Source organism: Epinephelus fuscoguttatus, linkage group LG10, assembly GCF_011397635.1.
Source record: "Epinephelus fuscoguttatus linkage group LG10, E.fuscoguttatus.final_Chr_v1".
Classification (NCBI taxonomy): Eukaryota; Metazoa; Chordata; class Actinopteri; order Perciformes; family Serranidae; genus Epinephelus; species Epinephelus fuscoguttatus.
The window spans coordinates 21,395,998-21,408,527 of record NC_064761.1 but is presented as its reverse complement, the minus strand read 5'-3'; the positions used below and the strand labels follow the sequence as shown (position 1 = coordinate 21,408,527).

The 12,530-nt window shown below is 42.8% G+C and overlaps 1 protein-coding gene across 1 annotated transcript in view; it reads left to right on the top strand.

Annotated features, from left to right (window-relative positions):
- Nucleotides 1–12,530, top strand: part of nr5a2 (nuclear receptor subfamily 5, group A, member 2) — a 76,011-nt gene that overhangs the window by 8,208 nt on the left and 55,273 nt on the right. Inside the window, exon 4 of the mRNA XM_049587139.1 lies at nt 7,823–8,529. Coding sequence (XP_049443096.1) covers nt 7,823–8,529 — 707 coding nt within the window. The remainder of the gene's footprint in view (nt 1–7,822; nt 8,530–12,530) is intronic.

The following is a 12,530-nucleotide window of genomic DNA, read 5'->3' as shown; positions in this document are numbered from 1 at the left end:
TCAAAGTTGTGTGTGTAAAAGTAGATATTATTGGCAAATTTAACCTAAAATATCAAGAGTTAAAGTTTTCATGATGCAGAAAAATGTCCCCTGTGAGATATACATTGTTGGATTATTATCATTAGTGATGCGTTAATATGTATGTACTATTTTACTGTTGTAGGTGGTTGAGATGGAGCTTACTAAACTATTTTATGTACTGTTGGGTACTTATGTGTAAGCTTATCAAATATTTTGCATTTTTACTGTAGTAAAAAATACCATGTTATTCTACAAGAAGTTGGAGAGTAAAAGAAGAAAGTGGAGTGTTAAGCACCCTGCATATGAATTTAGGTACAGTACTTGAGCTGGATTCCACCACAGCCTGTAACAAGACAGCATCTCGACTGCCAAATGCCCTAGATAGCCTCCGGGCTTGTTTTCACCAGAAGTCTTTTAAAATCACATTTAATCTGGGAGAATATTTGTCATTTTTATTGTACATTTCATGAATAGCTTACCACAGATTTTGTCTATTCTGAGGTTTCATAGCGAACACACATAGTGCTCACTAAAATATGATCCAGAACTTGCACATCTGCCGGAGTGGAAAAACAGATCCAGGCGGTGTTGCTGCATTCGGCATGCTGCATTGTAGAACTGTTGAGATATGACGCCTGTTTGCCACCGCTGAAAGTTTGGTCGGAAAAAGATTACAGTATGACATGGAGCAGCTGAGATTGGAGAGTGGCTGCTTCTGGACTTTCGTGGAGGTGTTTTAAAAGTTCTGGCAACATTACAGAAGTAGTCTTTTTCCATTGATTCACAATTGAGTACAGTTAATCATAGCACATGAACATTTTTTTGGAAATTCCAAGTAGAAATATTCTTCCATGATCAATTTGCATGTGAATAGTTTCCTCCCAAATTGACATATCCACCATTTAAAGGCGGTTGATACCTGCCCTGACAGAATAATTGCCCGTATGAAAGGAGAAGATTATATTTATTTTAACATTTAACAATGAACATCTCAGTTATATCTGTTCTCGCAAATGTATACGGAGAACTTTGTGAAGTGAAACCTTTCATTACGACCAAAGCGTTGAAATCCAGCATTGCTTATTAGTATTTTAGATGGGGTCAGGGGGAGTTAGGGGTATCTTGTAGCTGCTGTGCACTTAAACTTGCCAGACGGAGTAATAGATAAAATATTAAACTTGGCGGCAGCGCGAGAATGGTAATGATGATACTTTTGGCTGGCCGTTTTGAGGCCTCTTTGTTTAATTTGAACGTGGCTCAGGAGCTTGTTCAAACACGGCTATCCAGAAGTGACAGGACGGCAGGGCGAGAAACATTCTTCCAATGGTCAAAGATAATATTTGAAATCAACTTTTTTTTTTGCACAAGTTTTATTCTGAAATCGCTAATTTTGGAGCAAATAAAGCCGCCTGAAGTTCGTCTTTCAGTAGGTGTGAAAAAGATGATTTACATCTAAAGATAATGGTAGTTATTTTGTAAACCGAGAGGTTATGCTATAATACTGTCCTTTATAATAATACTGCAAATCTGAGTAGGTGTTGTTATTCTCACAGTTTCAGTTGAACATTTAAACAAAATTCTTCCCACATTTGCAATTTAAGCCAAATTAAAAATCCCCAGCCACCTAAAATGATCACATACAATTGAGAAAAGTTAATGTGTTGGAGAAATAAGACCCTGGGAGGGTGAAAATAGAGCAAAGACAGCCTAACTAAAATCTTTCCGGAGGCTTCTTCTCCCTTTACCTGCCATGTGCGGTGTAATTAATTGCTGTTAATTGTAAATGGCCGCTGGGCACAATGTCCCGGCCTGTCATTTTCCAGCTGACACAGGTGGGGAGGGGGTTGCGTTTGATTTGTTTTGCTGGCGGTAGCTTTCAGCTCGGGGGCAAGACGGGCCCTGCAGCACTCTGTCAGGGGCCAGAAGCTCCGGTGGGCGACTCCTGCCACAACCAGTAAAGACGTCCCGTACAGAAACGCTGACACCCCTCAGCACACACGCAGACTATACACACACACATACAGCTCTCCCTGGTAAACACATACATATATTCATGAGAAGCCCAAAAAGGTGTTCAGAAGGCCACAGGCAAGAGGGAGAAGCTGTCATTTGATGTATAAAAAAAGTGTGTACAATAGCGGTGAAAGAGGAAAGGAGGTTTGGGGTCATGCGCTTTGTTATTGCAGTTTTTTTCATTCCATTACACAGCAGCTTGCAGCAACATGTGAATTCAGGATATCGAGCGGAAACCAAATGTGGACGAAAAAATGCGAGGAAAAACTTCAGAGTTGACTCAAACTGTAATTTTTCGACTGTTTACTTTTGCTTTTCTGGGGCTGCTCTCTGCCCTTCCTGTTTGTTGATGAGCCTGCCAACCAATAGGACGGTCCGTGCAGTTTGCTGTGAGGGTGGTGGCAGCAGAGAAGTCTGTGTGTGCGCGTGCTGGTAACGTTTCAGAGTTGAGGGAGGGCAGCGAAACAAGGTGAAATGGCAGTCGGGTGCATATCAGAGTGATATAATGGTGCTGTGACATGTCGATCACCCCAACTCCAGCACTGAGAGATCAGGCATATTATCTTGAGCTGATAGCAAAACAAAAATAGCTAAATCTCGGTGACGCCCGTCATTGCACAACAGCATATCACCACCTCCTGTGTGTTTCTGCCACAGAATGAATGACTTACCTCTGACCGGAGGTACAACATCCAAGATATGTTTTCCAAAACGAAAAGAAAGTACTTGCTGTTTTCATAGCACATGTGAAAGTGAAGAGCCGACAAAATATTGACAAGTTAATCATCACTTGCTTAATTTTGTCAGTCTACAAATCCTGTTGTTCATCATGAAATTTAAAAAAGTTACAAATATTTATAAAAATTTAAGTAACTGTCAGGGGCATGCATGTCGTTGAGTCGAACAGAGGTTAGAATAAAAAGCTAATTTAACCAAACAAACACATATGCTACTGTACTTTAAAAAATCCTTGTGTCTTGGTATGCGCTGTAGTATCTCAGCTCTCTGTGTTGACTCATTGAGAAAAAGAAAGAAAGAAAAAAAAAAAGACACATCCCACTAAGGTTTGACCCATTAGCACGTCATTCACTAAAGCTGATGAAGCGTGCCGTATCTGAACAGCTCCCACTGGCATGATTTTCTTTTTATGCTCGCTAGAAGTTGCCCCTGCATCACATGCTTCACTGAGCTGCCTAATATCTCCTTCACTTGTGTATCATCTTAAAGACAGAGCAGTGTTTGTGATGCTATGAGTTTGAATGCACTCTGTTTCCACTGGGCGCATATTTTTTGACTTAACATCCATTTAAAATTAAAGTTGATGACAGGCCCCACATCAAAATGGTGATGATTACAGCTAAAAACAAAGAACAGCATGCCACTTTTGTCCTCCACTGATAAAATGCTGACTATTTTACTGTCTGGCTCCGTTACAGCTTTGAGATACTGAATGCTAGATAATATTTTAAATGTTTAAATCAAAGCTGACCAGCCAGCACTGTCTTGTTTTAAACCAGACACAATGATACGCTGATTTAAAGAAGCAATTTCTTGAAAATCCAACTCACATTTATTTTTTAATTCACTTTAATTGGACTTTACTCCATCACCAAACAGCTGGTGATGGAGTAAAGTTTTATTTTTAACTTCTTTTCCATGCAGTTACTCCATCATCAAATCTAAATCCATTCATTACCATCAACATTCAACCTCTATAGAGCCATTCAGCACAAATTAGCATCACCACCTGAGTGTTTGTATATTCCTCACTGTGTCTCTCTCCCTCTCCCTCCACTTTTTTATTTCCTCCCTGTCTCCATCTTTCTCACTCTGATTTGTCTTCCATCAGCCTCCCAGTATACCTGCGCTGGAAGCCAGGGAGCTGTCCCATTACTTATGCATAGGTATCATAGGTATTCATGTGTGTGCATGGGATAGGGCGCATCCGGAGCAGGGGCCGGGGCCCCGACATGACAAACAGGGTGTCAGCAAGGCTCCGCGGGACCCATTAATATGCCGGCGGCCGACAGGGATCCTCACCTACGCGCGCTTAATATTCCTGTATATTAAACAACCATAAATCAGAGGATATAAGCGCTACGGGCTGTTGTGTGTGTGATGTGTTTCAGTGTGTGCGAAGAAATTGTGTGTGTGAAGGATGCTGTGTGTGGTTGTTTGTGTTTGTGCATTTTTGAGATGGTGTGTGCTGGATACTTTTGGGAAAGAGGAACAGGGTTTTACTCAGGTCAGTTTTTGAATTTATGGATGTGTTTGTGTGCCCGAGTGTGTTTTAGTGTGGACGTGTTCTCAGACAGTAAGTCAGGGGAATTCAGAGGGGAAGACAGTGTCAGCCTTTTAGCCTTTCAGCCCGGCTTTAGCCCCGAAGCCCACTGCTGACCTACAATATCCTCCAAACCAGATCCTTTCAACAGTAATAGAAATTTCTTCCCAAATCTTCCTTGGGATATTTTCTTTTCATATCTATATATCTATATATATCTGTATAGTCGCCGTTGTTGTTTACATTTGTTATTGTTGTTTTTTGGCCTCTGCCTTTGTGCTGAGCTAAGTGCTCATAGCTGCATTTTTCAGACACCTCCTGTCAATCAAGCTGAGTGTGCACATCACTGTTATCTTTTTTTTCCTCACATTTTCTTTTGATGAAGTTTGTTTCATTTCTGTAGCTGGCTGCCTTTCTTGTTTGCCTGTTCAGCAGCGGTGGCTGTCGCTCTCTGTCATGCTCACTATTCACTTTGTGTTGTTTATGCCAAACAAACCACAAACATCAAACACATCACTTTTCTTGACACCGCAGAAACCTCCCTATGAGTTTAAGTTTGGAGCACACACACAAATGCTTTTATGAAAAGGAAATTCAATTACTGCCGTGTTTTTGTAACATATAAAACTTTTTTTTTTTATAATTCAAATCACTTTTCTGCCTCGTAACATTTGAAAGTTGCAGGGTCATATGAGAACTGCAGCATCCAACCTCCCTCAGTTAAACACACACATTTCACAGTTCATTCTGTCCCCCAACACACACACACACACACATACACACATACATACATACTGTCCTGCTCCCCTTTTCCCCTCCCCCTGCCATTTTAATCTGTGTTACATGCATGCAAATCACCTTGTTTAATTAGAGACAAAGAATCTGTGTGTGTGTGTGTGTGTGTGTGTGTGTGTGTGTGTGTGTGTGTGTGTGTGTGTGTGTGTGTGTGTGTGTGTGTGTGGTGAGACCTGCACCCCCTAATCCTGATATTCATGATGTGATATGGGTCCCTCGGTCTGAGGCAGGCAAGACGGCAGTCAGGGCCTAATTTTGTTTTCCCAGTAGGGCCAACTATTAGTTTCTCAGCTCATTAATTACGCTGTTGTGGAGAAATCATTAATAGTTAAAGTCGGCCTACAATAATGTATAATGGATACATTTGACGGCTCCTGATTCCTCCTTTTTTTCTTTTGATGTGTGATCAATTTTTTAACGGTCATGATAATCCCTGAGCCTCGTTGAGTGGGCACTGGAGTTGACCTCAAGCATGTTGGGAAATGGTTGTGTGTGAGTGTATGTGCGTGTGTGTAAAATCACTGTGTATAAATTACATACTATTTGAGCCGTCGGGGGCTCTCCAAGGTGGCGGAGCGTCTGGCCTGCTACCATCTCTCTCTCTGTGTGATCTGGACCCGTGTGTGATTGTGTGTGTGTGTTTTCCTTAAGAATGTATGAGAAAGACTCAGCATGTGGGTGTGAGTGTGTGAGAGTGTGTGTGCGTGTTTGTATGTGTGTGTCTTCCCTCTCGGCTCCTCTCCCTCAGATCAGTGACAGACACTTTTGTGACGGAGGTCATTAAAATCACTCCCAAGGCAGCTCGGGGTGTGTGAGAGTGTGTGTGTATTTGTCTGTGTGTGTGTGTGTATGTGTGTGTGCCCCTCCTCAGCCCCAAACTCCTCACCCCCAACCCGCCTTCTCCACACCCCCTCTTCAATTTTCTTCTTCTGTTCTTTCACTCATCCGTCAAGACATCATGAGCTGGAGTGGACGCAGGCTGACTTGATATCTGACTATTCACAGATCAGGGCAAATGTATGTGCATGTATTTGCATATACAGTTAAACGTGTGTTTTCTTCTGCTGAATGCAATTAAAATAAGTCTGAGTATTCTCCAATATTTGTATTAGCGAGTGTTTTTCTGTTGCGTAGCCTCCCAGACGTCCGTTAGCTCGTTGCACGCTGGGCTCGGCAAGCCTCGTCAGAGTAAAAGGTAATTAAGTATGAATAATTAACACCAGCGCCCCCCGACTGGGAGACAGCAGAGCAGCTTCCCCATGGCAGCAGTCGGCCAGATCACACATGGCCCTCGTAGCGGTCCACCGTGTGCCCGGCTCGTTCATTAGAAATACCCACAGCACAGACTCGTTGTGATCCTCACCACGGGATCCTGCATGGAGGGGGTAGGCAGGGGGCATCATGGGTATGTTTGGTTCATCAGGGAAAAAAACTCAATTTGCTTATTGTCACCCTTTTCAGCATTTGGGGGTTTTGTAACGAAAATAAAAGTTTCTGCTAATGGATTATGATTACGGAATCAGATAGTATTTTGAAATGTGAATATTCTTGGAGTCTATACCAACATCAAGCTTTTGAGGTGCGTATTTCCTGAGTGGTAGACAGAGATAGCCAGCTGTACAGTGATTATTTAGCAGAGCGGTCCATAGAAGTTTCTGTGTTTGGTCAATGAATAACGACGCTATCTATTAGACCTGTGGGGTTTAGGAGTCAACAGGTAAATGTCAAGTGTAATCACCACAGGAAAACCTTTGCTCCACATACAAGTTACAAACGAGGAGGTCACTTCCATAACACAGCACTTATATCAGTATCCATACATGAGCAAATCTTAGTCTGTAAAACGTTTTTTAGCATTTATGTTTTCGCTACTATTTAGAATGTGTGCATTTGTCCCCCTAAATAAAAACATGAAAATGGCTGAACTGTTATTTTGACAAAATGAAGATACTTGCACCATAAATTGATGCAAAAAGGCACAAAGTGGTGAATAAAAATTCATCAGAATGCCAGATATTAAGTTTTTGATGCTCAAAATGTTCAGGCGGAGAACCCCCAAACCCTTCCATTTCATCAGCCTTGTGCGGGATGAAACACTTCAAGAAATTGTTTTATAGCTTAATTTAATGTGTCAAAATGTGGTTAGTGATACATAATTATGTGTTCTTGCACGAACACTGTCTAGACTAGGTTTAAACCCTTGTTTGCCCATGTCTTAAAACCAGCAACTTTTCTTCCAGGTATAAATTTGTTATTGTCCCATATGGGCGTAAAGGTTAAGAGTAGGGGGGTTTCCCCTATATATTTTTTGACCTCACGCCAGATACTTGTATTTTTTAGAAATGTTTTTTTTTGTGTTTTCTCTAGTTTCTTTGGTTCAGAAGAGTAAAGGTAGCTTCTTGGTCACCCTTCAGCTGAGCATGTCCGAATTTTCACCTACAATGGAGGTTCTATTGGAGAGAAGTTGTGCAAAGCTGCTTTCACTTGTGCTGCCTGACAGTACCAGTGTAGGTTGGGGAATTTTAGACGCCCCCTGTTGTACGGCAGGTAAAGTAGGGTAAAAGAGAGTCCAGAGCATCTAGTATGCCAGATTAAATTGCAAAATACTTACTCAAATCTTTGAGAAAATGACATTCAAGACAAAGATTTATGTACTAAGGAGCTAATAATGTCATCTCTTTTGTCTCCTTCTTCATTCTTCCTGTCTGTCAGCTGTGCGGGCGGACCGCATGCGTGGCGGTCGCAACAAGTTTGGCCCGATGTACAAACGTGACCGGGCCCTCAAGCAGCAAAAGAAGGCGCTGATCCGAGCCAACGGCCTGAAGATCGAGGCCATGAGTCAGGTGATGCAAGCCGTGCCCACCGACCTCACCATCTCCTCAGCCATCCAGAATATCCACTCGGCCGCATCCAAAGGCCTTCCACTGAGCCACCACCCGGGCCACCACACCGGTCACCACCACCACCACCACCATCATGCTACCGCCCTGCCCCCCACAGACTATGACCGCAGCCCATTTGTCACCTCACCAGTCAGCATGGCGATGCCGCCACACGCTGGCAGCCTGCAGGGCTACCAGGCGGCCTACGGACACTTCCAGGGCACGCGCACCATCAAGTCAGAGTACCCAGACCCGTACACCAGCTCGCCGGAGTCCATCATGGGCTACGCCTACGTCGATGCCTACCAGACGGGCTCGCCACCCAGCTTCCCTCACCTGATCGTAGAGCTGCTCAAGTGTGAGCCAGACGAGCCGCAGGTTCAGGCCAAGATCATGGCCTACCTGCAGCAGGAGCAGGCCAGCCGAGGCAAACACGAGAAGCTCAACACCTTCGGCCTCATGTGCAAGATGGCCGACCAGACACTCTTCTCCATTGTGGAGTGGGCACGCAGCAGCATCTTCTTCCGTGAACTCAAGGTAGGTGATCCATGTGATGAGAGAGATTTGGTTTGAATCTGAGAAAAAATTCGTACAACCTTGTTTTCATGGCTCTTGCCATAGTTCTTTTTCGGCGATGATAGCGTGCTACTATTAAAGCTTTATTTCTCTCTGCAGTCACTCTGCAGGCCTTTAATAAATTATCCTGCAGTTTGTTTCAATGCTAAATCGCTGACCACATTGTCATCCATAATTGACAGTACTTTACACAGTTCATGAACATCATCTGCTCAGTCCTTTATCTTCAACAGGCCTTTAATCTTTCTCTTTTATGCACTGGCTCAACACTAATGCAGAGTACACAGGGCTGCGCGTGTGTGTGTGTGTGTGTACGGGTGTGGGAGGGAGGTCTGCTTGTAGCTGCCACTGCTGTCTGTCCCACTGCCTGATCAAAATTCAGCAGCCAGCCACATTTACCCTGTGTGTGACACATTTTGGCTATGGGTTGTGAAAACTTTGACTATGAGCTCCAGGCACTTTTCATACTAACAGGGTCCTAGTCTGAGGGTTTTATGTGAACTGCATACCGCCCATCTCCCCTTGAAATATTTCTCAGATCTAAGTGGGCTCACACTGTGTGATGATAAGAGATATTGGCCATTAGCATATTGGTCAAACAAAATTCAGAGAGCTGACCGTATCACACAGAGGGTAGAGTCACAACGACAACAATTTGTCTGTTGCTTTTCTCTTTAAATAACAGTTTAATTAAGATTTTTTTTTTTGTTATTTATGATAGATATTCTTATTTAAAAAGCATTTTTTATACAGCCTTTGTGTAATCTGCAAAGTATGCAACAGTATTTCAGCCTGGCAAAAACTGTCCTCTGTGGGTTTTTAGTACAGTCAATCCCAACTGACCAATAGAAACAACCCGCCGACGACTCATGTAAAAAATGTAATAATTCTTGCTTATTCACAGAGCCCAAGGGAGAGTTTCTGGTGTGTGTTTGTGCGCTCGCAGCCTTATTTGCTCTGAATGAAGGTTAATGTTCAGAGCGACATGAAAGGCGTTTGATTAGTCTGCGCTTCACCTGTTTTTCTTCCCGTTGTCTGCCCTCCTTTGTCTGTTTGTTTCACACCGCATCGCCAAAGGCTCAGCTGCATATTCATGGGCCCGGGCCTGTTGCAAAATTCCCTGCAAATATTTGATATGATTTTGTTTTCAAAGGGGGGAAAATAACAAATGAAATAAATGCAATATTAAAAAACACAGCCAATTACAACACAGACAAGAGTACTTGAAAAACACATGTTGACATTTAGCACGCGCCGTGTCCCCACCATTGACATTTTCGAGATCTGTATTTGCATTCAAGCGGGGTGCGCGGCACTGCACTCATACACACACTGCGCGCACAGGCTCGTAAGGTGTGGCCGCGGCTTATAATTGTATGTGGTTCGCCCATTAACTTTGAACGATCATTTTTTTGCTCCACTGTGAAGCTTCTCTATTTCTCACACCCTCGTCCTAATTCAATTATCTCACCCACTTGTGTTTGTCACTCCCTGATTTGCTGCTGAATGAAATGTCATTATGTTTGCCTAATGACTACCCATATTACTGGAGCTTAATAGTAATTGAGCTGGGTGCCTGTTACAAAGGTAGAACATGACCTGAGCTCAATGCAGGAGAAACCTCTTCCTGCACCCCCTCCTCTAAAAAATCCTCTCCTGCTCCTGTTGCACGAGCCTCATTGGTTTAGGTGAGGTGGGGGCGTATTTCACTTAAGTGAGGGAGATAATTGAACCGAACCCCCCCTTGCAGTGTTTTTAAAGAGCCATCTAAAGCACAAGGGGGATTGAAAAATAATGCGCTAGCTGTGGCTCTGACAGTTTTTCCCACACAAGCCACAATCATTGCTTGTTTCTCATTAGTAACTACAGGGAGGACTGCTGAGCAAGGCTTAGTGCTGGTGATGGTGGAGAACAAGCAAACTGTGAGCTGTAGCCAAACTGGTATTGATCACATTGTGTGTATATTGCTGTGATGGTCTTTTGGTTTTAAAACAACTCACTAAATTGTTTGCTTAAGAGTTTTTTTTAAGCTGAGCTTTAAGGCTTTGATTTGTTTATTAATCATAATTGCAGAGTGTGTGTACCGTGCAGTGTGTGTAAATGTGCTCTGTTCTGCTGCAGGCTTTTATGTGTTTGCTACTGCAGCTCGGCACCAAATTACATAGAAAAATCCACCCACCATCTCCCCACTTTATCTCCCTGTGAATATATGCCTACTTTTGTGTCTGCGTGTGTTCATACATAGAAATACATGCAATCTAATAGTCTTAGACATTGCCATTGATTTCTGTGAGGGAGTGGACCCCATTGTTTTAGCTTGTGATCGTTAGTGTCATTAACGATTTCATGTTTTTGAATCTACCTGACCTTCAGCATCCCTTGTTTATACAGATCCGGTTATTAGATGTACGGGTGAGCCTCGTACCGGAGAGACAGGAAGCAGAGTAGAATTAAAAGTTTGTCACAGGAGCAGTGTGGCGCTGTAGGAAGCTATAAATACACTTCATCTCACACACACACACATACCCACATTAAGACACAGACACCGCTCACACATAACGCACAGCCCCTCTCACTATTATTAGCTCCGTAAGAACAAAAGAATTTCTCCGGTAATAGAGCCAAGCTGGGAGGGTGTGTGCGAGGCGTCTGCCAAAAAAAGTGTTTAAAGATTTAGTTTCCATAAGTTGGCCTCGGTCACGGGACTCATAAATATTTAGCCATTAGGAGCACCTTCTAAAGAGCTCTCCCCATTCTTTTCCAGTGCGGCACTCCGACTCTCTCTCTCTCTCCCCCCCCAACCTCTTTCTGGGAATGAGACATGACGTGAGGGACGTTTATTTCTAACACCTTGGATCCGAGAAGTTGGGGTGGGCTCTTACCGCCAACCTACCCCAGTTTTGATTGGTTTAACACATCGACAATTAGAGAAAGTCGGGGCTGGTGCACTGGTTTTGAAATCAGAGACAAAGTGGCGTGATGAGAGAAGGTTTTGGCTCGGTTCAGGTCACGATCACTTGTGGTTATTTTAATATAATATGTGCGAGCTGAGGACAGGTGCGTGTGAGTATGTGTGTGTTTATGCCTATTATGTCTTCTTCTGGCCTGTTAAGTCTATTCAGCCCTTAATAGGAGTTCCACAGAGTTTGAGTGTGTTTTCAAAAATATTAATGCTGATAAATATGCAGATTTAAGTCAGTTGGTTAATGTATGGATTGATTTTGCTGGGCTGTTTAAACTGTTATTCATTCTCCAAGATATATATATACACAGAAGTCTTTGGGAAATTGACAAGTTTTATCACTGCTCAATCCAGGATATAATTGTATGACTATATCACAATATTTGAGTGGGATCTAAAGGGAGAAACACATGTGTTTGTCTCTCAGACACATTTGGTACTCTGCCACCCCTCCCTTCCCCATCGTCTCCTGTCCTGCCATGAACCCCTCTGCCCACTCTGGCGCCACCACCAAACAGGCAACTTTGCGTGTTAAGGGACAAATCCTCTGAAAAATGCTTTTACAAACAGCAACAGGCAATTGTTGGTCCTGTCTTCCTGTGTGAATTTTGCTGTTTGGTGGTAAGAAACAGACCATGTAGCAGTTTCTCCATTGACATGTGTGTGGATGCTGTGTATGAGTTTTCTTCATTTAAAATTATAAAGGGAAAGGACAGTTCTAATTGCAAGGGGAAACTTTTTTAGAAAGCATTCTGGGAAATGTAGGAATGATCTAAATGAAGCAGATATATCTGAGGGAGGATGAGAAAGATAGGGTATTACACTTGTTAACTTCAGTAAGATTTATAAACACACTGAACATCATGGATCAACAATGCATTTGAAAATGATTAACACATGTTGACATGAGTTTTAAAAAAAATCAAGAGCTTAGTATCTCACTGAAAACAGAAATTAAAGAAGCAAGTAAATTGACAAAGTTTTACCACATGAAAATGCG